Here is a 26,489-nt window from a genome sequence, read left to right on the forward strand (position 1 = left end):
GCAATTCTAATTGTTGTGTAGACCCTTGAATGTCAGATAAAATTACATCATGCCACTTCCCATTGTCTAACCATGTTAGTGCTGCTTTGCCTCCAGCATCTGTAAAAACGGTGACACCACTGACCGGACGTTCTGACCTTTTTGGTAATTCTTCCCATTGACCCAATTGCAGCACAGAGAAGTATTTGTGAGGGGGTAGATGTACCTTCAACTCGCCCCTATAATCCAATAACGCAACTTGTAATGGTATGGAATTTTGTAATGCCCATTGTAGATACTCTGCAACCAGTGGAATAACCAAAAAAGCAGGTTCGACGCCTGCTATCTCTACAACCCTCTGCCTTCCTTTCATTACAAGTTGTGCTATGGCCTCTACTTTCGTAGTGATGGTACGTTTTGGTTGCATAGGCAAAAAGATCCATTCCAGCACATGTAGAGGATCCTTGTCAGTCACCCACTGCATAATTAATGCCAGGGGGTGGCGATCGTGATTGATAACCAATACTCCAATACTGTAATCTGGGTCCCAACGGTGAGTGTATGCCATAGCTATTTTGGTACTCAGGTGTTTCAATGCCTGCTCAGCTTCCTGTGTCAATGTGCGGGGGGCATCTGCACCGCCTCCTCCCTTTAGCAATTGCATCAAAGGTGCCAATTCAGCATTGGTGAGACCACACAGGGTTCGCACCCAATCGAGGTCTCCCAACAGTTTTTGTACATCATTTAAAGTACTGATATTCACACGAATTTCTAGTTTTTGGGGTCTAACAGTTGTTTTGGTAATTTCCCACCCAAGGTACTTCCAGTTTTCCTCCTGTTGTACCTTTTCTGGGGCTATTTGCAATCCACCTTTTGCTAGTTCAGTCTGCAGTGTATTAATCAATTGGTTTTTATCCAATTGTTTCCCTGCTATTAGAATGTCATCCATATAATGGTATATAATCAAATTTGGAAAATTCCTTCGCACAGGAGCAAGTGCCCAGGCCACATACATTTGACACATTGTCGGTGAATTTTTCATTCCCTGTGGTAACACAACCCAATGATAGCGTTTCATAGGTGCAGCTTTGTTCACTGATGGCACCGAAAAAGCAAATTTCTGATAGTCATCAGGGTGCAAAGGGATCTTTTAAGTCAATCTTTTAAGTCAATGATTAAAATGTCCCAATCTTTAGGGATCATATTGGGGGATGGGAGCCCTGGTTGTAGGGTTCCCATATCATCCATGACCTCATTGATTTTTCGAAGGTCATGTAACAAACGCCATTTGCCACTTTTTTTCAGAATAGTAAATATTGGGGTGTTCCATGGGCTTGTTGTGGGCTCAATATGACCTTTTTCCAGTTGCTCCTGTACCATGCTTTCAAGGTGGGCAATTTTTTCTGCAGACAGCGGCCATTGATCAACCCAAACTGGGGTTTCTGTTTTCCAGGTTAGTTTTAGGATTGGTCGCCCTTCATCAATGGCCGCCTCTAAAAACCCTCACTGTTAGTTACCAAACATGCCCCTAATTGACTTAATGCATCTCTCCCCAGTAAACAAATGGGGACAGGCATCACATATGGTCTTACTGTACAGGTACTCCCACCCTGCAATTTGCAACAAATCACATTTGTACTGATTTTAGTGGTCTGTATTCCCCCGACCCCCAAAATGGGCGTAGGGGGGATCTCCAATGGCCACGAATGAGGCCACGCTGCTTGACTGATTATTGTAACGTCTGCTCCAGTATCAATCAGCATAATTACCACGCAAGTTTTCCCACCAGGTTCTTTTAGTGTTACCCGTTCTGTTGGTTTTGCCTTGCTGATATCCATTGCCAGATAAATGTCAGCCTGGCCTGTTGATCCAAAACCCCCAGCCCCTCTTATCTAATTCCCAGCTGTGGGCACAGCTGATTTAAAGGGGACCAGTTGTCCAATTTTTTCTCCTTTGGGTATATGAATTGGTGGCAGGGGGGTCCATAGCATAATAGATATGACCCCTGTAAAATCGGCATCGATTATACCGGGTAAAACGAAAAGACCTTTTCGGGTCGTAGAGGATCGCCCGATAAGTAAGGCACTCAACCCGTGACCCAGTGGGCCTTTCATATCGGTGGGTATACATTGTACTTGTGGGTCTATCAGAGTCACCTCTACTGCTGTGGCAATGTCCACCCCAGCACTCCCTCTTGTGGTGGCGGCGACGCCATCCAGGCAGCCTGGGTGGAAGACCTGTTTTGTGTCATCGCGCTGGGTCTCCTCGCGCGCCCCCCCCCCCCCCCGTTTCCCAGCCGAGTTCCCTGCTTAGTGAATCTAGATCGGCATTCATCTGCACAGTGACCGTATTTCCGGCAGGGATCGCAGGTCCCTGCAAACTCGTGACTTTTTACTCGGCATTGAGCCTTAAGGTGTCCCGGTTTGCCACAGTTGTAACATTTTGGTCCCTGATCGCCTCTCCCTGATCGTACTAGAGGTTTCACCGCAGCCGCAAAGGCTGACGCCATGTATCCTGCTGTTTCTTCCGTTGTTCCTACGCGCTCACACGAATCCATCATTTCTGCCAGGCTAGAATTTTTGGTTAATGTCTGCAAAATGCGCTTACAAGTAGGATTAGCATTGTTGACTGCCAACGACATTAGCAACGCCTCTCGAGCTACATCGGTCAGCGATGCCCTTTCCAATGCTTCACGCAATCTTTCTAAAAATGTCATATAAGGCTCAGATGGACCTTGCCTTATTTTTGTATAGGCAGGAATTACTTTCCCATCTTCTGGGAGGGTTTTAAAAGCCTCTCGGGCTAAGGTGGCAGTAAGTGCCAAGGCTTCTGGTCTAAGTCATGCTTGTCGTTGTGGATCACTAAACTGCCCTTCTCCCACCAGTTGGTCAAATGTTATCCCTAAAAGAGGATCATTATCTCCCCTCCCCAGGTTTTCCACCGCTGCAGCCTGTGCTGCGTCATGCCACCTCGTCCGCCACAAGAGTTCCTGCATCGGGGTTAAAATCATCGCCATCAATTGCTTAAAATCAAAAGGTGTTAAAAGTGTAGACATAAAGATACTATTTATAAATGCTTGGGTATAAGGTGCATGCAACCCATTTTGTTGTACCGCTTTCCGTGCCTCCTTAACAATCTCCCACTGTAATCCTACCCAGCGCGGTGGTTCTCTCCGATTTCCCAAAATAACTGGGAAAGCTGTGGGCAGAATCTCCCCCTCCACTAGCGCATTCTGTATAACTCCTCGCCACTGTAATCGCAGATCGTCTCCTCCCCCGTCCCCCATGACAGAGTGCATACCAACATTCCCATCCATGTTTCTCATGCGGCTAGTCACAGCCACCTCAGCACCCCCCCCGGCCCCGCTGGCCCGCCCACGTAGGCGTTCCCTTTCTTCTTTTCTCCTCTGCTCCTCCTTATGTTGTCGCTCAGTTAAGGTCGTCTGTCTTTCCAGGTCTTGTAATTTTGCTAACAATTTTTCTGCCCAAGCCACCGGATCCTTAAATTTCCCTGGACCGCCGGCAGGCGATGGGGGAGACGACGGGGGCAGAGGGGGATATTCGTATTCGGCGCGATTTGCGAGATTGGCGGCTCGCGGAGGCTTGAAGGGTGGGGGGGTGGGCTCGGGCTGATGCTCATCAACCTCCATTTCCCCCGGTTTAGGGGGCTCCCCTGTTGGTTTAGGGGGTATTTCAATTTTCTCCTGCTCTTCTGGTGGTGCGGAGGGGTTTGAAAAAAACGGTATTGGCGGCTGACCAAAAACACGAAGACCTCTCGCCCCAGGGTTAACCTCTGTTGGACACAGAGCCGTAAAAGCCCCTGCTGCAACAGCCCTCTCTGCTTTCATTTCTTGAAGAGCAGTAAGAACAGCCCTCCATGCAGTTGCCAGTTCTATTGCCTCCTTTTCCCCACTGCTTATCGCGTCCCATAAACCCTTTCCAATATCTTCCCAAGTGTCCACCTTAAAAGCGCTCTGGGGGTCCGGAGGGAACCCATGCTCTCGACACCAAACTAACAGTCTCCGGAGCAAATGCTCATCATATTTCACTCCTCTCTTAGAGAGGATATGTAGGAGAAGCCTTACTATCGCACTTTCTTCTTTAGAAATATTTTGGCCCATCTCCTTTTTCCCCCGGCTGCTCACCTCACTAAGTGTCCCGTTGCAACGTTCTTTTCTTTTCTTGCGAGTCGTCCTCCGTCTCGCCCCGGTCTTCAGACCTGCTGAGCCGTACTCCAGCCGGTGTACCTCCTTCTGGGCTATTCCCCGAACTTGCCGTCGATCAGCGTCTCATCAGGGTCACCATCTGAGGAGAAGGAACACGCCTCCACAAAATCCAATGTGAATCAAAGTGAAGACGTTTATTAAGCTTAAGCTGTCCCGTTTCTACATTTTGTACTTTCCCTGGCTGTAAGCATGTGCATTGCTATTCGTTAATATTACTAAACATACTCTTCTTTGATGTGTTGATTGGTCACTGCTCCGCCACTGGTCCTTACTTAATTGGCTCCATCAGTTCTTGTTTCTTCTCCTCTGTGTTCGGCTCCCACCGGCTACTCCCTCAATTCTTGTTTGCTCAGCTGCTGTTTTTCCTCATCTCTCGAAGGTCGGCTTGTTGACACTAGCTACATGAATCTTCTCACGCAGCTAGGCCTTCACTCCATACTCTCATACTTCTGGCTCATTACATGACCATTCTGCTCCAAAAACCCCTCTACACAGCTTCATGGTATTTCAGTTCAGCATTCAGGTCACAGTCATCAGAGTCCCCCTGCGTGGCTCAGTTGGGGGTAATTGAGCATTACGTGTGAACATCGGATGATTAGTGATTTTAGATGTCAGTCCGCAATTCCAGATGAAATTCCAACCAGCCAACTGATTGCTGTAATCACTTGCATATTCACCAGTTCAGATTACAAAAGTTTTCAAGCACCAGTTCACTCAACGGGCCTCACTTCGGGCAGTGATTTATTTGTGTGCAGATACTATGGATTCATGACTTGATGAAATATCAAATTGGAAACCGATCTATGGATTCTTCTTTGTAGTATTATCAATACTTGTTTTCTGTTATATGTAAAAGCCCTTGTTTTATGTCAAAGAACATAATGTTTGAAGTCAGCCTGGTCATTGCGATGTCTTACCCTATAATCCAAATGGCAAATACTAATGTCTACTGAGAATTTATTTTAAGGATTTCTTTCACTGCCTTCTTTCCTTATTTATCTTATGTTTATTCTTGTGAAACTGAAAACATTAACTTTTAAACATTACTTGCTCTTCATTAGTTACATTTATTGTCATTCCAGGTCTTACCTATAGCACTCATTTTTTTATTTCACTGCAGATTAGCACATAAAATGTTCAACCAAAATTTCAATAGTTCATTGTACTGTGTCTGGCTAAGATGGAGTTAATTTTCTGCATAGCAGTCCATAAATGCTGTGTTTTGGATTTGTGACTAAAACAGTGTTGATTGATTGATTGATAACACACCAGTGCTTTGGCTACTGCTGAGCAATACTTGCGCAGTATCCAAGTTTTCATTTTCCCACTCTGCCCTGGCAGTGAGTAGGTTAGGAGTGAGCAAGAAGCTGGGAGGGGAAACAGCCAGGGTAGCTGACCTGAACTGACCAAAGGGATACAATATGATGCTCAGCAATAAAAGCTCAGGGAAAGGAGGAGAAAGGTGGGATGCTCATGGTTATAGTGTTTGTTTCCCCATGTAGCTGTTATGTGTGATGAATCCCTGCTTTCTAGGAAGCGGCTGAACACCTGCCTGTCGATGGGAAGTAGTGAATAAATTCCTTATTTTGCTTTGTTTGTGTGAGCAGCTTTGATTCACCTATTAAACTGTCTTTATCTTGACCCATGGATTTTCGACTTACTTACACTCTTCTCATTCTCTCCTCCATCCCACTGGCGGTGAGTGAGCAAGCAACTGAGCGGGTACTTAATTGCTGGCCAGGGTCAACCCAGCACGTTACAGGTAGCAGAAATCGTTAAGTTTTTACTTCTAAGTTTCTGGTTTTTGTTTCTGACACACAACATTGTCAAGTTTGGTACCTGACTACAAAATTACAAGAAGATAGCTACTGTTTTTCTCAAAGTTTCAGAGTATTTCAACCCATGAGATTAATGTGACAAACTCAACTTCCACATCTAGAAAAAGTTTTTAATCATTAATATGTGAGAGTCAGAAAGAAACCTAAATCTCACACTTTAGCCTGGTATTCTGGCACCCACGTGCCACCAATTTGAGCACTCAGAGTCGGCATTTGCCAGGCGGATTTCTCTTTCTCCTCCGAGTTTGCGGAAGCATTCTAGGTGAACAACCCAGTTTAGTTTTAGCCATCATCAATGGCACTTATAGTTCCGCAGACAGCCTTGCATGTAAAAGTAGACTGAGAAATTCCCTGTGTGCCACAGGCACACTCTGGCCGTTGGGCTGACACCACTGAGCAAGGACTGCTGGTCTCCACCAAGGCCCAGGCCTGTCAGTGGCCAAAAGCCTTCCTCCATCTCCAGGTGCTCAGAGAAGGCCGCGGGCAAACCCACCCTCCCGTTTGTGCCCGCTGGGAGGGACATGGCTGGGCCCTGGCTGACCGAGGGGACACGCACACACACACAGTTTCCCTCCTGGTCAAAGGAGGCTGAGGGCACAGGCAGACAGACGGACACACCGACACACACCCGCCATGATACCAGCTCCCTAGGTGACGCCAGGACCCGCCGTCCCCATGGGAACGGCCCGGTGGGCGGGGCTACGTCGGGCCCGCCCCTCCCGTTGCCATGGCAGCCGCCGCTGGCGGCGGAAGTGTCTGAGGGAGCTGGCCCCGCCCCGCCCCGCCTTGCCCCGCCCCTCGGCTGCCGCCGCCACCGCCCTCAGAAGATGGCGGACGGCGGGGCAGCTCCCGCGCAGCAGGAAGAGGACGTGTCCGCGGCAGCCGTCGGCGGCCGGAGGGATCGGCAGCCCCGGAGTGGCGGTCGCCCGCCCAGCGCCCGGGATTTGCAGGTGAACGGGTGGAGGTGGGCGTCCCGCTGCCTCCGCGGGGCGGGGCCGAGCGGGGCGGAGTGCCGTGTGGCCTCGGGGGGGCCCCGGCCTTCCCCGGGGCCGCCCCTGAGGGAAGCGGGCGGTGCGCCGCGCGCCCGCCCCTGTCGTTGCCAGTGGGGGCTGCCCCGCCGTGGCCGGGCGGGGCCGGCCTGCGAGCAGAGGCTGTGGTCGTCTTCTGTTTCTTTCCCCCGGCCCTTTTGAGGCTGGGAAGGGAAGGACGCCTCTGACAGAGGCCTGGGCGCTTTGGGAGACGGTGTGTGGTGGTCAGCTCTCCAGGGACCTGGGGGGGCTCTCCCGACACTTCAGTACCTGCGTTTTAACTGTACTTGAAGTTATTTTGGCGCCATTGTATTTCCTGATGATTTGGTAGGAGTGTCCTTCCCCACAGGAAAACGTTGGTCTCCACAAATGTGTAAGACTGAGGACAAGATCTTTTCCCAGGTTTACATGGAGGAGGTTTCGAGAGAGAGTGATCACAAACGTAACCCAGCATTGGTACTTAAATGCTTAATTGCAAACGCTTTGAGCAGTATTCCTTTTTTGTGTGTGACTTTGAAACTGTACAAAGGTTCAAAATACTTTAGCAACAAATTGGTTGGAAAACAGGTGAAACTTACAGTAACTGAAACTGCCCCTGTGTTATTTAGTTGTACGTAAGTAACAGAGATAGATGCAGTTTTCTTTTTTCTTGGTTACTGTTTCGGATTTTCATAGTTCTTGTTGAGATTAACTTTGCTACAATATGGAACAGTAATACAGTCTGTGTTAACGCTTTTGGTTCATAAGGCCTTTAGTTTGTCAACTGAAGCAGACAGGCATTTTGGGTAGATGATTACTGGTAACAGGTTAGAAACCAAAGAAGTACCCTCCTGGGTCAGAGTTGCTGACCATCCATCCATCTAGCTCAGTACTTGATTTATCATGGCACCATAAGAGATGTGGTATAAGGAACGTACAGAAGCCTGCCAATGCCCTTTTGTGCTCCCTCAGCATCCCAGAGTCTTTGGATTAGGGACAGTACAGGGTAGATCTTTGCCTGTTCCTTTCAGTGTCTGCTTATGGACTTGTTGTCTATGACTTACCCCATCAGCTTTACGTATCTAAAAGATATTTGCTTGTATTCTCAGATAGAATGGACGTCTTCAGTGGTTTTCTTCAGCTGTCTTGTTACTCAGTTTAGTTTTCTTAATGGGCATAATTCTTCAGCTCATATTTTTCCCCTGCAGAAAATGCTTCACAATAATATGGGATTAATATCCTGTGTTCATAGTGTGTTTTGAAGGACAGATGATGTTTCATTTTGTTTTAATGTGTATTCCTTCTACATAAATCTATAATGAAATTGTGGCCTAGTGCCTATTCTGGTGTGTATGATAAAATGTTACTGTCACTTGCATAGTGTGAACAAAATGGTTTGGGGACAAAATTAAGGATGATTTGACAAACAGTCAAGTCAGAGTATTATTCAGGACAAAAGTAAGATTGCTAAAAATGACGTGTTAGATGTGCCTCACATAACCTCCTAAAAATGAACCTGCCAGTGATATGGCAGCATTTGGGGAACCTTTGGGAAAAACTTTTTTTAAAAAAAGTATTTTCAATGATGTCTTGAATTCAAGCCAGCAAGGCTGAATTGGATCTTAATTCCAGTGCAAGCTTATTCAAGTTACGATTTTTCCATTTCTGTGTAAAATGTTTGTAAAATTTATTATTTGCTTCCCAGTCTTATCAGAGTTACCTAGCAACTTCACTTCAATTTGTTAATATTAATAAGATGATGCTTAATATATACATGTGTATATACTCTTCCAGTTCTGAATCTAATACAGGCTGAATGTAGCTAGTGAAGCAGTGTGAACCAAATGACAGCAGAGTACAAATTCCAAGTCACACTGGCATTAAGCATCGTGTGTCTTTTTCGTAAAGCAGAGGGGAAGTTGAATTTAGAGAAGCAGTTGGGATTTCTCATGTTGATGTTTCTAATTTTCTAGGGATGCGCATATTTTGCATTAGTTTTTGTCTTATTTCTGTTCCATATGTAGTTCTAGAGTTACAGACTTTAAAGAGAGTTCTATTTCCTACAGTTGGCCTTGGCAGAGTTATACGAAGATGAAGCTAAAAGGCAGTCGTTGTGTCCTGACAAACCAACAACTACAAAGATCAGTAACACAAAAGTATCACAGAGGTAAGACATGCTTTGTACTTCAGAAATGTGTTGAATAGGTACTGTATTAGTTCACAAAACATTTTCATACTTACTTGATCTCCTCCTTGTATAAAAAGTGATCTACAGCAGTTCGTAATCTGGAATTGTGAATCCCTGTAATAATGCATAGTCTGTGTCTTCTCAGAATGCTTTTTAAATTGTATTTATTTAGGAGCCTTTGTGCTATATGGTATTCCAAAACACTTTAAACTCACTTCAGATAAGATAAGATTAAGATGCTATGAGTGAAATGCAGTGTTGCTCTTTGTTTACACAGATAGAATTTGGAAATTTGCTGTATCAGAAAAATACTGCAGTCCTTTGCTTCTTCAAAATTCAGCAAATCAGTAGTTTGTGTGAAACTTAACAAGTGAGCTGCTTTGAGTGTTGTACTTATGTCAGTACCTGATGAGACAAATATTAATTTGAAAAATTATTAATAGGTTCATTAGTAGGCTCTTATTGGGTGAGACAAATAAGAAGCGTTTCTTAATTAATTTGTCTGCATTTGGCAGGTGGAAGGAAAGACAGACAGACATCCATCTATGTACAAATCCAGCTTTTGCTGGCCTGCAGTGTTTGCATTCAGATAGCATTTGAAGATTCAATGTAGTTTTAAATTTTTTATAAAGAAGTCTTGCCAGTTTTTAATTAATTTTTATTTAAATTGTTTTAAAGAAGAGAAATCTTTACATCATTACTGTCAGTGATGCCATAACAAGTCTCGTATTTGGCTTGTCTTTCAATCGCTGCTGCCAGTATGGATCTCTGTTTTAAAGGAGGTTAAACAGCAGAAAAGATCTTAGTCATCAGAGCCATGCTTCAAGTGCATCTGCAAATGCAGATCTTCAGGAAGAGGGATTTTAGCGCAGTATGTCATACTTGGAAAAGAATAGCTTTTTTGGTGTTTTTTTTTAATTTGTTTTGGTGAAACCACCTAAGTTGACAATCAGCTACATAGAACATAGTTTGTAAACAAATAAAGCAAACAGCTCTATTTACCGATACACATCGTGAAGTTACAACTTCCTACTCCAACTGAAGAAAAAGCTGCAATACAGTATCTCAGATACTTCGGTGTGATAGCTGTTGGCAAACACTTGCTCTTTGTTGGCAATCATACTGGAATCTGTCTGAGAAACAAGAAATGGCTGCTATTTGCATGGTAGCCAAAATGAGATTTTGCTTTTAGTAGACTTCAGTTTGCTCTCAGATGAGCAGTGTATTAATTGCAAGGAAACATTGTGCTGCTCTTCATCTGCTCGGCTTGCCTTCCACAATTGCAGGTATAGAAGAATGTTTCTGGGCCTTGCTGGAACAAACACTATATTACATATGCTGTCATTTTGTGTAAGCTCCTTTAAGAGACTTAAGACTATTGGCACAAAAATACAAGCCCCACAAAACCTACAATGCAACAAAGGAAGAAAATAGAAGAGATTGAAGCATTTCTAGTGCCCATGACCTAAGTCCATAACAATACATTTTTTTCTGAGAAAGTAATAAGAAGCAGATCCTTCACTGGCGTATAGAATTACATTGTTTTATCAACACTGATACTTAAAAAAGCGATGGCCTGCTCTGCTACACTTTGATTGCAAAGGTATAGTAATCAGACAAATTGCATAAGTCTGAACTAGTGATCTGCCATTACTCATGTAGCAGATTGTATGTTCTTATCCCGTGGTAGTTGGCTACCTCATATATGTCTTGCATTAATGAATTTTATCATCAAGTACTACATGATAAGAGCATATATCTCTACAGCTTTTCCTGGCGTTTCACAAGCTAACAACCCTAGTTTGTCCTATGGTAGCTTGTCAGTCTGTCCCTATCAGAAAACAGAATCTGATTCTGCATTTTAATCATGTTTTGAAAGCCTTTGTGATGCTGCCATTCAACATATTTTTAAAATTGTGTAAAATAGAAGTGAGAACTACTACATTTTTAGGACTCCCCCTCACAGACAGGGACTCCAGGATATTGAAGAAAGCCAATGTTGACTTTACTAGGCAACTTACCTCTTGATAGAAACAGCTAAAATGTGGAAAGAATTTGAAGTGTAATGAATTCTGATAAGCTGGATTCTGAAATGGCTGTTGAACTTGCATATTACCTGTGTTATCTGTGGGACCACCAGTGGTATAAAGCAGAATTGCCCATAACCTCTGCTAGAATAGAATAGAAGAGTTCAGTTTGAAGGGACCTGCAATGTTCATCTAGTCCAACTGTTATTGCAAAATGGCTATGCCATAAATGTGCCTTTTCCTGCTTATTCACTTGAGAAGCATCCACAGCTATGTACTTTGGCCAAAAAAAAGTATGGTGAGAACAAATAAACCCCAACAACTTGATATCCTTAGTTTTTGAAAAAGGAGGAGTTTCAGAAGTTAGATATGAAGTACTTAGTAAAGTGTATATACCAGTCATCTTCAAACGTTTTCTTTTATTCTCTTGGCAGTCTTAAAATTGATTCTCTTAGAAGGCTGAGAAAACCAGAGAGAAGCATGAGCGATGACAAAGAAAACCAAAGGTATTTTTAAAACAAAAAAATTCATTTAACAATTGTGAAAGTGGGGGTTTTTATGACATTCACACTTTGCTCCCCCCCTGTTTTTCAAAATGCGTGTCAGCTGTCTGTCCTGCAAAGAGCTAGTAACTACAGAGACACTATTGTGACTTATTAGAGTAAGTAAAACTATATTTAGCAGAATCTGGCTGTAGTGATCTAGGGCGTGTAGATGCCTTAATGTGTGACTATATGGATGTAAAGGTTGTAACTTACACTTGGACTCAAAAGTTTTTTTGCCTTTTCTTAAATATCCTGAATTGTGCTGTGTATCCATTACTCAAGTATTTGAGTACTTCCTTTCTTTCTTGAATACAAATTCTGATGAGAATTCTTGTTTCATCTCCTTACCACTATCATTCTTTTAAAAGTAATAATTAAAGATTTTCTGTAAAAATGGCAATTGGGATAATAAATACAGATTTATGTACAAAGGAGAGATGATACTAAGGGATTGACAGTTATGTGACATCATAAAAGCAGTATGATTGTACAGCACCTTCATGCCCACTACTGTTTTTGGGTAATTGTAAAATAAGGTGTAATCAACAGCATTTTGAAGTCATTGGCCTGAGAGACAATTTCACATGGATTAATTGATTTGCCTTGCCCCAAGTGGTTAAGTGAAAAAGTTAAGGAAAGTAGAAAGCACTTGTTTTATTAGTTATTAATGCTTCTTGTAATCAAAGACAAAACACTCAGATTTGCTAGGTTTTGTATTTATATACAGATTTTTTTTTACAGCATCTATTTCATTGGTATTTAGAGATATATAGCACTTTACTCAGGGAGTATCTTGATCTTCATAATCAAACAAACAGATACAGTTTTGAACAGAATTATTTGTAGTTTAACCTTTCATCTTCAGGAGCTACAAATGGGGCTGTGTTGTAGAAAAAGAACACATATTAGCTTTCACAGCAGTTTCTGCAGATTTTAAAATGCCTTGAAAGGTCAATTAAATTTATTAAAAACTTTCAATTTCTGATATTGGCAGGAATGGAAGTATACTAGATCTGTAAATTAGAAGATCAAATTGTAGCCTTGTTCAGTTTTACCAACAACAGTTTTACGCTTGGTCTGCTAAGGTGGTGTTAGTTGCGAATCTGTATTCTAACCAGCTCAGGCACAGTCCCATGCACAGGACACCCCTGAGGAAATCGGTCTTTCTGGGAGCAGATGGCATCCACGTAAGATGAGGTGTATAAAGCCACGGCTGCATCAGGACTTTGTTCATTTAAACATATGGCCTTGGCCCCTAACCTCTGGAAATATGAGGAAAAACTTCTTTACGGTGAGGGTGACCGAACACTGGAACAGGCTGCCCAGAGAGGTTGTGGAGTCTCCTTCTCTGGAGACATTCAAAACCCGCCTGGACGCGTTCCTGTGTGATATGGTCTAGGTAATCCTGCTCCGGCAGGGGGATTGGACTAGATGATCTTTCGAGGTCCCTTCCAATCCCTAATGTTCTGTGATTCTGTGATTCTGTGATCTGTTCCAGAAGGCAGCTTGGTAGTGTTGTTAATGAAATGTCTTTGAAATAGCGCTGCTTGGATTGCTAGGAAGGTCAGAACCAAGTGGAACATTTCTGAGATGATAATGAAAAGGTTATGTGCCAAATTTTGCTCTTTGTTAATTTTTTTTCTTGTGATGGGAACAGGAAAATTATGCTTGTCATTTAAAGCATTGTTGCTTATAAACATTACTATTCTAAAGATTTTACTCAGGTGACTCGGAATATAGAGGATTACAAATTTCTGGGGATTCTAATAATCCAAGTAAAATTGTTGCTGAACTCTTCAAGGAAGCAAAAGAACATGGGGCTGTCCCGTTAGATGAAGCCTCGAGAGCATCTGGTGATTTCAGTAAAGCTAAGGTAAAAGTTAAAAGATGTTTTGATCTCTAGTCTCTCTGAAACTCATCTAACCACATGAGAGCAAATAGGTCTTTTTTGTGGTTTGCAAATAGCGGAGGATTTGATCAACCCAGTCGTGTATTATTTGTGCTCAAATAGCTTGCTCTAGAAAATAAAGTGGGGAGGAACCATGCAATTTCAGGGGCAGTCATTAGAAATCAACCTGAACTGGAATTATTTGCTTTATTTTTAATTAAAATTGATGTAAAAAAAAAAAAAAGTGTAGTTGCATCCCAGTCAAAATCTCTTATCTGTTGAATTACTAATGTTTGAAAAAGTGTACAGATTAGAAGCTGACGTGCATCACATAAAACCTGCTTAGCCTGATTATGGTTACTAGGTATAATTTTCCACTTAGAAAATATACAAGTTAGAACAGTGTATTTGCTTTTTATCACAGAAGCAAGCTTGTTGATGCTTTTATTTGCACCTAGGTAAGAATTTTAATAAACTGTTTCAGATATTTATTTCAATAAGCTTTTCTATGTTTTTTTTTTTTTTCCAGTCATTTTCTGGTGGTGGATATAGATTGGGTGACTCATCACAAAAGCACTCTGAATACATATATGGAGAAAATCAAGATGTAAGTAAAATTCTGAATAGCAGGAAACAGAATCTCCAACAGATGTCTGCTTAATCAAGTTTACAGCTTGAAATGCCAGTATTACTGTAACTATGTCTATGAGGAAAAACTAATATCTAAATATTAGATATGTGTTAACTAGAAATTGTTAAAGTGAAAGTGTCCACAGAGGACAGATGTTCATTGGATACCCTTAAGGCCTCCATTATGGAACTTTCTGACATAAATTACTTTGAAATTCTTAGCAGACATTTCTTTCAGTTACTTTCCTCCAGCTGTTGTTTTGCATTCTCTTAGCTATGCTAACATTTTAATCCTCTTAGGTTAGGAATTGTTTCTTGTTATGGCTTGCAAAGTAGCCAGTCTTAAACTGGAGGTCATGGATATATTCAAGGAATGGTGGAGCAGCAGGTTAGAGGCCTTTTGAAAATTGACTGGCCTTTCTTTCCTCTCACTTGAAGGAAGTGAGGGAGAGGGTGGGGAAAAACGAGGTTTTCTACACTTTGCCATTTGTGTGAATGGCTAGAGCAAATTTTAAGCTTATCTAGAAACAGACCCCAGAAATGAATAAGGCCAAAGGACGTGGTTCAGGCTGGGGGGTGCTATCGTGTCACACCAGGAGCTGCTACCTCGTACCCTCTTAGGTAATCCTTCTACCCTCTAAGTAATACCCAGCTGTACGGAGCCAGAAGCCTGTTGCAGTGGCATTACCATAACTAGGGGCAGGGGTAGTTTTCTAAGGGAAGATCACTTTTACTGTCTAGGGAAGTCTAGTTGTGCTGGACTGCAAGGCAGTTGCAGGGAAGAGAGGTGCAGGTTCTGAAGATGAGAGGCTCTGGCTGGATGTACAGGCACACAGCAAAAAAGGAAGGGAGCAAAGGTGGCTGGTTTCCAGGATTCTCAGTGTTTGAACTGAATGGAGCTAGTATCAGCTTTATTGGAGTTCAGCATGTAATAATTTGAGGAAAGAGGAGTTTTCACTATAACTGATATATCAGCAGTAATTTGTAATTTTATGGATTTATTTCTTAATTTATCAACAAGAAACGTTCACTGTTTTGAAAGTAATTGGAACACTCTGAAGATCACTACACAGTCACTGTATCATCTGTTATGTCATGGATAGCAGATTAAGAGGTTCTTTTTCCCCAAATGTAAAAGTGGTCTTGAAGTAGACAGTAGTCTACAACTGTTTGCTTTCTTTAAAGGATGATAGTTACAGTGCAGTGCAGTGCTCAGTTCTTCTTTTGTTATTTGCATTCTTGTTTGTGTTCTGCTACAGAATCTGTTAAGTATAGATCAAAAATTGTATAACTAATTTGAATGAAATTGAAATATCGTATTTGTCTATCTTCACTTTTTTTATTTCACCGTTTTTGTTTCATAGGTTCAAATTTTGCTGAAACTATGGAGGAATGGCTTCAGTTTAGATGATGGCGAGTTGAGATCCTATTCAGACCCAACAAATGCTCAGTTTCTTGAGTCTATTAAAAGAGGGTAAGTTAAAATGGCAACTTTTTTGAGGTAATGTCTTTCAAGTGAAGTGAAGAAAAATACTTTCTCCACATGTTTATAATTATTAAAAGCTCCAGGCTTCTTCTCTGCCTGCACCCATAAAATATATTCTATATTTATCATCACATGCATGGGGCATTTAAAAATTTGGAACACTTTGGTTACTTCTGGTGGTTTAACTCTGAATATTACTTGTTACAGACGGCTTTTAGTTTCACATGTTTTGTTAACACATTCTAGGTTTTGACTGTCAGCTCATTAATTTTTTTTCCTTCCTTTAGGATGAAATCAATTCATAAAACAGTTGAATGTCTATGACTTTTAAAGTAAACGTACTAATAGTACCGACTCATATTGTGCTGTGTAAGGTTTTTGTGTAATTTTGTATTGCAGTTCAGAACATAATTGTGAAACTTTTATTTTTGTATTTAAGGGAAATTCCTGTGGAACTGCAGCGACTTGTTCATGGTGGCCAGGTAAATTTGGATATGGAAGACCACCAAGAACAGGAATATGTGAAACCTAGACTGCGATTCAAAGCTTTCAGTGGCGAAGGGCAAAAACTTGGAAGGTAAAAAAAGCTAGGTTTTCTGTTCTGTGTTCATATGCTATTTCAAAAGCTGGATTTAATCAATTAGGAGACTGTTGGAGAAGCTAATCAGGTGACAAAAGGAATGTAAAATTATTCTGTGCCACAAGTCTCAGCCCTGATTTCAGAGTCACCAGTAATCATGAAAGTTTATATATAATCTTAAAAAAAGCTAAGTTTTAGTCCTCTTTTGGGAGTGCTCACAGATGTGCTAGATGCTTTGTGCTTTGTTGTGACTATGAGATTTTTCTGCCTGTTCTTGCACATAATTTTGCCTATAATTTTTTTTTAACTTTAGCTATGTTTAAAACAGGAGCAAAGAAAGCTGAAAGGTGATTAGTACTGTACAAACTTCATGAGAAAATCTCTGGATAGAGGAAGCAAACCCAAAAAATTGTTCCCCGTTAAGTGAGGAACAGGCAGAACTAAGTTACAATGGGATACTGGCCAGTAAGGATACACTCTGCTCTGGTTTAGCTGCAGCACATGTTGTCTTTTATTTTAGGAGAAGATATTGCAGTAATATGGCTGATGCCTGACTTAATGTGGATGGAAAGTATTTTTGTATGGAAGCAACTCCCATAATTTTTCTCAAATGAAGCAGCAGTAATGCTATCCTGAAATACAACCTTGTAAATGGTCACTCATTGTAAGTTATACATGGCAAGTCTGTTAGTTTTAAGAAAGAGAAATAATTTGATAAACTATTTTTTTTTAATTTGATCCAAAATAAATGAGCAATAAATTGTATCAAAGTCTCTCAACTTTTACCAGGATTTGATTAAAACTTCAAATGATGCTGCAAAAATCTGTAGTAGGAGCTGTTTTTTTTAAAGCTAACAACCAGAGAAATTGCACATGCTTCCCTAGATGAACTAATACTGCAAAGTCTGGATTGTGGGAGAGCAGGGACTGAACTTTTAACCTCTGACTGGAGGCCCCACTTCCTCCAATTCTAGTGTCATCTCCAGCTACAGTATAAAATTCATAAACGTGGTAAAAAACATGAAACTTGAAGATTTAGAAAAGCTTATACCTGGTTCTGTTTCATTTGCTGTACTGGTGCAAGAGTAGGCTGATACTGTTAAAGCTCTTATGTGTATAATTCAGTTGAACTGATACATAATGTCCCAAAATTCATTCCTGTGACTGTACATTTCAGACTACTTTGTCCAAAAGTGCATTATCTCTGGTCAGCTTAAGTCAGTCAATAAGAGTAAACACCAATGTGGCCTCAACTCTGCCAGTCATCAGCTTTTTCACATAACAATTATAGGCTTTACAGCATCTTTTCCAGCTGGCTTGATGTTAGCTATTGAATTGTAAATACTTCTACGTTTCTGTTCATGATTGCATTTATTCGTGTAATATGTTTGGTTGCCAAAAAAAGGTATTACTGGTGTGCTTCTGCAAGTAATTTACTTCAAGAAATTATTCTTACCTGTTTCCAATCTATATTTCATCTTTTTAAAGATGAGGAAGTGTGCTCAGTAAAACTGAGAAGGTGATAAGCTCTGGTAGGAGTGAGGAACAACTGTAAATAATAAGATCACCTGAGTACTTGCTCAGATTATTAAAGAAAATAGGTGGGGAAGAGAGGAGGCTCTGTCTATAAGAAAATGTGCACACCTGTTGTGTAGCATTTTTGTTTGATTTGGTAGCTTATGAAGTCTCGAGTATGTAAGTAATGAAAGGAGCAGCCAAATTGTTATCCCCAGTCAGGTTTATATTACTTTTATACTAAATGTAAAAAATGCCAAGCTTACTATGTGGTGATATTAATTACCTGTCAGTATCATTTGTGGTCTAAAAGGGTGGGGGATGCCCAGAAGCATAAAGTAGTGCTTCTGAAAGCAATTACTAAACCAGTTTGGGTCAGTTTAATGCAGTATAGTGGTGCATGATTATTTTTTAATATAGTCCATGAAGTACGATATATGTGTCTTATTATTATTCTATGCTCTGTAAGCATAAACAAAGATGGTTTTGTTTGTACATGATTATCTGTTTAAAATCATGCAAATGTAATTATATGCACAGTTATAAGAAAATTAAATATAAAATATTGCAATCATTGACAAGAAACTACAAAAGCATTATTTGTGTCTTTATTTAAAAAGCCATATTTATACTTAGTTCAGATAACTTTAGGAGGATTTTCCCTTCTCATTTGTACTAGCTATACATGGTAGTCATTCAATGGAAAAGACAACTGAAATATTATTCAGTTCTGGTTTGACTCCATTAGTAACATCTGGTTTATTTTTTTCAATCCTCTAGCCTTACACCTGAAATAGTCAGCACACCTTCTTCCCCAGAGGAGGAGGAGAAATCTATTCTTAATGCACCTGTTCTGATTGATGATTCCATGCCAGCAACTAAAATTCAAATTAGATTAGCTGATGGAAGCCGATTAATACAAAGATTTAATCAAACACACAGGTAAATTGATTCTGCATCAATGTGGGTAACCATAACTATTTCGATAAGTTTGTGTTTTGTCATTAAATGAATATCAGCAAGACAGCAAAAATGGGAAAAATACAGCTCCACTGAAATGTTATAGCTTTGTTTCATTTTCATAACAGATGTACTGATACAGAATTTTGCTTTGATAGTCAATTTAATTGGAAATACAAGATACTTGATAACTGTAGAGTCACAAACTATCATGACCAGTTATGTCCTGTGATTTGTAAGGACGTGGTACCAGCCATAACTGTTCTCAGGATGGCTGAAATCTGGACAACCTCGCTATATAGTCAACCCAACCCTGGGCCCTTCTTGGGAGGAGCATGTGGCTGACTCGAATGACCCTGTGAAGGCTCTTTATTGGAGTTTTGGAGTATAGTCTGAATTGGAATGTGGTCCACACTACAGGCAGAGAAATGCTTTAGCCCATAATCAAAAGCTCCAGCTTTCTACCTCGTTATACTTGAGGCTATGACTAAACATGACATGGGTTATAAGTGGAGACTGCGGCCCATACACAGAAGGGCATATGGACATAACATACTCGTTTGCAATTCTGGCATGTAGGCTGGACATAATACTGAGAACCAATCTTTGTTTTGTTTCGGGTGGTCATCTCCGAAGAATTGGCAGCGTGTGAACTTGGTGGATTTTTTAGATCTGTTAGTAGTTTGCTGTTTAGAGCTTGCCATCAGTTTTATTGACATTGGGGCATTGCCACAAATGGTGTTTGCCAACCCCATTTATTTGCCTAAGAGGTTGTGTTAGTGCAAGGTTCTGCAAAGCTCTGCTTTGCACTGCATGGCTGAGAGAACTTTGGGCAGAGGGCAGAGATTTGGGCAGTAGTTCCACCCACGCTTCGCAGCAAGCAGGGTTCAAACCAGCCCTGGTCTGGCAGAGCCAATGTACAGCCTTCTTCACCTGACAACATACAGAGACCACAATCAGGCAATTTTATCTGAGATGCCAGTTGGGAGGAAGATACAGCTATAATTTCTCATATTTTAGCAGATCCGATAGTACAGGCTCAGATCCTTTCTTCACAGCACCTGCTGGAGAAGTGACAGAGATAAACAGCAGGGCTCATCGGGAGCCTCTGTAACCATGATGTGTTTTCTTTTGCCTTCATGAAACATCTGTAACCAAGGGTGTGTTGACAGAAGTTTATTTTAATCATTATTAACTTTCACTTGGATGTGGATCTCTTTAGTTATCCTTGCTGTATGTACGATAAAAATCGTCTACTCAAGTGCACTGCTTGTGTCATAAGCCTTGAAGACTGTTAGAAAGTTGAAGCTCCTGCTTATTTGGCTACAGTAAATCTGACTACTTATTAGTTACAATAGATCTTTAAAGTTTTATTCTCAGCTTACTGTCTTAGGTGAGAAATCTCAAATTTCAGTTTTATCTCTAAAATCTTATTTTTCATCCATGTCTTATAAAACTAAATTTTTCTTGTTATGCTGTTGACGTGATTGTTTTATGAACAGATTTTTTTATGTTCAGAAATTCAATGCCAAGTGAAAGTAAAGGAAACCTCTTGCTATTAAAAATTCCCATTTGCTTTCTCATCACTGCCACTGTATATTTTAAGATTCTTCCTTCCATTAATAATTTAGCCTTTTTGGAATATACTAATTAATAGTGAATTTTTTGACAGCTGGTGTTGAAATTACTTGACTTTCTATGTTAAGTATCAGTTTACAATATACTTGTATGTTACAAATTTTACTTCTGTTATTTGAGAAAACAAGCAATATTCATTTTAACTTTTCAGGTTTCATACGGAAGAAGCAAAAAATTCTAGGCTACAGCCATTAGTCATCTGAATCAAATGGAAATATAAATTCAATAGGACATATTAAATGGTTTAGTCTGTTAGAAGGTTTTGTGTTCTCTGATCATCTTAATATCCAGAGATTTATGTGAAAATGGAATCATACACAGTTTTCATGTCCATATCCTTTCCACAGGATTAAGGATATTCGAGATTTCATTATCCAGTCCCGTCCAGCATTTGCAACAACTGATTTTGTTCTTGTGACTACCTTTCCAAATAAAGAGCTAACAGATGAAAGCCTGACACTACAAGAAGCAGATATTCTTAACACTGTGATTCTTCAGCAATTAAAGTAATCTTACAGTTGTTGGTACAATATGGGGAGCGTGCTGTATTGTCATACAGTATGTTTCCAAACGATGAAAAAAAAGGAAATACCAGTGTCTTTTTATTCCCTCCTCTCATGGTTCAGACTTTCGTATTTCATGTCTTCCAGCTATAGCATATCTAACTCTTCTAATTTCTCAACGTTGTTCAACCTTTTTTCCGTGTTAAAATTAAGCTTCCCTGTGTTAGTATGTTTCAAACCACATCTTGTACTAAATGTGAAATGAGATATGACTTTATGACCCTTCATTAGGGGGTGGGGGGGAGAAGCATTTTTCTGAAGGGGACAGTATCTTTCATACAGTTGGTAAGATTTGCACTATGGAAATGTTTTATGCTGCATTTACAAACAGCCATTTGAAAATAGCCTGTAGGTTATGTTTACCTTCCAAGCTGTGTTAATATTAAGATGTTCTGTTTAATAGGTTGACAGATAGTTAATGTCCTAATATAATTTTTGTATATTCTGTTTGTAGTGTTTCATGGTGCAGTGTAATATTTATATTCTAGTTTTTATGTAGTTTTCCCTGTATCGTTGCTCATATGAGTGAATCAGTTCAGGAGATGCAAACCTCAGCTACTGCAGACTATAAGAGATTGTTCTCATTTGTATTCTAGTTGTTATACTTGTGGTGAAAATCAGTATGATTTTTTTCTTCTTGAAGTTAGAGAAATGGGAGAGACCACTGTCATCTGGAGAAACGCTCTGATTTAGTTTTCATGAGAGTAGGCCTGTGGTCACTTTGAACCTTAATATGCAGTTGAACCCCATGCAGCTACATGATCCTTCACATGAACAGTTACTTAAATAACCCCAAACAAAAAACACTGAGGTGCACAAACACAGAACTTGTTTATGCTGTCACTTGCATGCACAAAAGTAGACATGTTAATTGGTTGTGTATTTTTGATCTGAATTTCAGGTCTTTATATTTAGAATTTTGTTGGCCAAAGGCATTTTGTAATATTCAGTGGGGATTTGGTTGTGCAGCTTTCACTGTACTTGTTTGGAAGCTGTATAATTAAACCCCTTAATCTTTGAAGTTATATATTTTTTTCAAATAACTTGGCCCTACGCTCCAGTATGCAGATAGGAATCTTACGTTGTGGGCAAACTGGCTGCTGTGCTTTAGTAGTATAAAGTTTTATAGTATTTGTGGGTCTATCAGATAAGTGGATCGTACTCTGAAGGAGGGTAAATGGGCTGTATCTCTTGTAACGATATATGTGTTAAAAATGCCGTTTTCACTGGTTATTTTATTCTGAAAATATCAATACTTATTTATTTATGCTAAGCTTATAATTGCTCAGTATATTTGATTAATCTTACATTTTTACCTCAAAGTAGATATTTGACTGAGTAAATTTTAAATGTGCAATTGTATATGAAGTATTTTGTTTTGTAATCTGAATATCTGCATGATTTTAATCATAATTCATTTCACGTGCCAAGTAATTAAAGTTTTAAGCTAAAAAGACCATAGGCAACACTTCTTGTTTTCTTCCCAATTTATGTTGTGATGAAGTGGTGATTGTGTTGCATGCCAGCTATTTAAGCCTAAACAGAAAGGAATGGACACTTACTATGCATATATTTTATGTACTAACACTTCTCTATATAAATGCAAGGCGTAAGTCAGTATTGTGATATTGACCTTGGGCAATCCTGGTTTGGGCATATTTCAGTTCAGAATAGAGGTAAAGTTCCATTGCTTATTACTTCTGAAGACCAGTATTAATTAAACACTTGTATATGAAGGACAGTGGTTAAATAAATTGTTTTTTTTTTTTCCTTCTTATTATGCCAAAACCTACAACTGCATATTATCACAATCTCTTTGTTTCAAATAGCTGGTAAATTTTAGTGTTCGGTAGCAGCTGACAGTAACTGTAAGTCCCACTAGTTGACATTATTTTGCTAAGCACTAAGAACTTTAAAACCTATAGAATCTTCTATCTCATAATTTTATGTCATACCCTTTATTAACATTAAATTCTCACTCTTGTACCTAACATCTTGGCATTTTTGGCACAAAGCAATTCTTTGAATACAGACCTACGTGGGTATGCAGTTAAGACTGGCTACAAGGGAGAAGGGAGACTGAAACAACGGAGAAGGAACTTGGCAGAGGATGATGATCTTTCCTTCACAGTAAGGCTGCTGAGCTTCTTGGGAATTCCTGTTAGCTTCCACGAAATACAGGTAATAATCCTGTCACTTGCCCTTGTAGGCAGCTTATGAAAGGCTCAGGCTTCACCTCTCATTGTCTTTCCCAGAAATCCTTTATCACACAAGAGCCAAATAATCCAAAATTGAATGTTTTCTCTTAAGAAGAAACTCTCTGGACTTGAATGCTTGTGGTTGGTTTTTTTTTTTTTGGACACTACTCCCATCTTTGTAATAATTTATTCTGGGTAAACACGTTTGGTTTTTTTGTCAGCAGTGCATTGGGATGTTTGTAAACATTCTGCTTTAATCTGACTACTGGACACACTTGTACAATTAGCATACATTCACAACTATATCGTGCTGTTCTCGCTCTTTGGTGAGTATCTGTCCAATATTAAATGAAGCAAGGAAGAGCATGCAAGTGCTCAGAGGTGCTGTTACTAGCTCTCTGCTTAGTTGCTTTCACTAAGCTAAAGCTCCCATTGATCTTTGAATTGTATTGTTCTGTGCAGGGAGAATAGACTGAGAGATGCACCTTCCCCTTGCACTTGCTGATTAAGCCTGACAGGCCTCAGCGTAGGCATGTGCTGTTCTATGGGCAGATGAGACAGTGAGCATCAAGAGTCTGGAATAATAAATATTGAGTTCACGGCACACCAAAAGCAGTAAGCTTGTGGTGTTTCTATGGGATGCATATAGTTGGAATGGGTTCCTGAAGAGATTAAAAGTAGGACTGCTATTTAGCTCCTCATCAATTATTTGAAAATAAACTTTGAAAACCCAAAGTTTAGTGCAATAACAAACAACAGTAGGCAGCAATTATGATGAACATTTAGTGAACTGTAGCAATCGGATCAATTGCATCCTTAATACAGCCAAATGTCCAGTTATGAATCTGGAACCATCTGTGAAAGACACCAATAGCCTGGAAAGCACTGGCCCTGGAAGGGAGTTGGATGACAGCAGGGAAACAATGCAGCCGAACTATTTACACCGCTTTGAGGTTTACAGAGTTGACTTTGTGACTGGGAGATGATTTTAATCTGGGTTTTTGCTGTTGGTGAGTTTGATACTGTTTATGGCGCTGGTCCTGCTTCGTAAGAATTTTAAAGATAGGACCAAAAAAATCAATGGAGATGCTGAATTAAATATCTTAAAAGAGCTCAAAACAGGTAGCTTATGAGGAAGAAAATGGAAAGATGAGGTTATTTAAAGTGGGCAGTTACTTCATGGAGAGGGGGAAAGTATTATAAGACTGGTAGAGAAAAGCATAACAAGAATTAGAAGCTTGTACAAAGCTGGAAACTCAGATCAGGTATTTTCAAAGTGAAACTGAAACACATTTTTCAATAGTTGAACTACTGTAATGAACCAACTTTGAAAATCAACTTCTCTATCTTCTGGGTTTTTGTTTAATTCTCATTGTTATGCTGGCTTTCTGTAAGACTTGGTTTAATTAAATTATTAATTAATTATTTGGGTTTTGCTACTGAGACAACAAGGTAAAATAAGATGGCTTAGTTTTTGGAAAGCAATTTAATTTGCCTTTGTCTACTCAGACTTAGAATTAATAAAACTGCTGTATGTTTCATATTTAAAGGCTGGAAATGTTACGTACCTCACTGTGCATCTTCAATATTTTCATTACAGGCATTTCAAAAAAAGTCTACTGAACTTCAAATGATTAACAGAACTCAGATTACAGACCAGAAGTCACCTTCTTGCACTTCTTACTTGCAACTCTCCTTCTTTGGTAATGGCCTTGTTCTGTCCATAAGTGAAGAGCTCTGTGGCAGGCCATCTGAATGTTAAAGGAAAGAAACTACGTGTAAAAAGGTTTTCATTTAGGACTGAAAAGTGGGGAGGGTTTCTAGTTCTTGTCTGTTTGCTGGGAGCTGTCTGCTCTTGAGTTAAATATGTGATCTATAAGCTATGTGTTTGGGCTCTTTTTCTGGGGTATGAGAAGATAGGTGTGTTATTCCAAACTGCATTAAGGTAAACTGAGCGAGACATTCTTCACTGTGGAATTAAAAAAAAATTCCTTTAGGGACTTATTCTGAAAAAGTTCCTGTTTTACATTTATAAATCTACTTCAGTCCAAATTCTTTTGGTGAGATCTTAGACCATTTAAATACTAATGAGCCAAGTACTCCCAAATGGGGAATACCCAGGAGTGATTTTTCCTATATGATGTTTTCAGCTGACATTTGAATAGAATGAATTACTTATGCAGGGCTGTGAAGGTATTTATTTCATGGAATTCTTAGTATCTTACTGGGTGCTGATATAATAATTCTGTTTGTCTATTCTAGCAAAAAAAAAAAAATAATAGCTCTATCCTAAAAATTACAAAATAATTGCACTTTGAGGGCAAAATAAATTTTCTGATTTCCAAATTAAATTTTAATTAACTTTTTCATGGTAATAGCTGTCTGCAGCATTTTGGATCAATGGAAGCCTCAGAACTTTAGTGCCTATGTTGTGCAAACCCCACACAAATGTTCCATTTCAGTGAACAGAATTCTTTTCCGTTTATCTTGCAACTGTTCCTAATCAAGTTAAATTAAATCATCATTAATTAAATGTTTAGAATGTAAATATCCGTACAGTCTTCTGTGCTGATTTAGTTAATCCATTTTAAATTAGATTTTACAAATAAAAATCTCTGCCTGAATGTGAATATGTAAGTGCTAGGTTTTTTTGAAAGTTTGCAGTTAATAGAGAAGAACTTAGATAAGGTATTTATTTTTACTTGTATTTGAGTTCTTCCCTTAGCAAGCTGGTTCTTTTTAAAAGAAATTGAGAAATTTTCAATGCAGAAGACACTGACTCTGAATGAAGAGTAGTGCTACCACTTTTTGACCATAAATGAGTACCTTGATAAATGTGAATACTTGTTTCCACTTTTTTATTTATCACTTATTCAAAACAAAAGAACCAGTATTTAAAATGTCGTGTATACTTTCAACTCTTTTAACTATAAAATTATATTCCTGCGTAATTTTATTAATGCAGTACTAATTCCCATAGCAGTCCCAAATCCTGTCCTCTAAAAGGAATCACTGAAAGCAGAAGAGGGAGCATAACTGGATATATGCAGATGGTTGTGTTAAAATTTTTTTTCACTAAATGATTTGCTCCCGCTCTTACAGTCTAATAATTCTTTTTGGTTTTCTAAGGAGTCTTCCTGAACACCATTTTTTCTGGAAACAGACACAGATCTTAGACCCCATTGGAACTGCTTGGTACCCTTGGTCACCACTCAAAATTGT

General features: G+C 39.8%; 1 protein-coding gene across 3 annotated transcripts; it reads left to right on the forward strand.

The window, feature by feature from the left end:
* Window positions 1-6,861: 6,861 nt before the first annotated feature.
* UBXN2B (UBX domain protein 2B) lies at window positions 6,862-25,755 on the forward strand. 3 transcript variants are annotated; one of them, XM_068396179.1, is made up of 11 exons: window positions 6,862-6,992; window positions 9,116-9,216; window positions 11,699-11,770; window positions 13,523-13,682; window positions 14,227-14,304; window positions 15,692-15,801; window positions 16,253-16,390; window positions 18,689-18,850; window positions 20,854-21,012; window positions 23,085-23,250; window positions 24,868-25,755. In XM_068396179.1, the coding sequence occupies exons 1-11, from the start codon at window positions 6,870-6,872 to the stop codon at window positions 25,027-25,029; spliced, it is 1,431 nt and encodes a 476-aa protein (XP_068252280.1). In that variant the 5' UTR covers window positions 6,862-6,869; the 3' UTR covers window positions 25,030-25,755. The 3 variants fall into 3 exon arrangements, with proteins under 3 accessions (XP_068252280.1, XP_068252281.1, XP_068252282.1); XM_068396180.1 differs by lacking the exon at window positions 20,854-21,012; XM_068396181.1 differs by lacking the exons at window positions 23,085-23,250; window positions 24,868-25,755 and having other exon boundaries at window positions 20,798-20,991.
* The last annotated feature ends 734 nt before the right edge of the window (window positions 25,756-26,489 follow it).

Source organism: Nyctibius grandis, chromosome 3, assembly GCF_013368605.1.
Source record: "Nyctibius grandis isolate bNycGra1 chromosome 3, bNycGra1.pri, whole genome shotgun sequence".
In the NCBI taxonomy this organism is placed as follows: domain Eukaryota; kingdom Metazoa; phylum Chordata; class Aves; order Nyctibiiformes; family Nyctibiidae; genus Nyctibius; species Nyctibius grandis.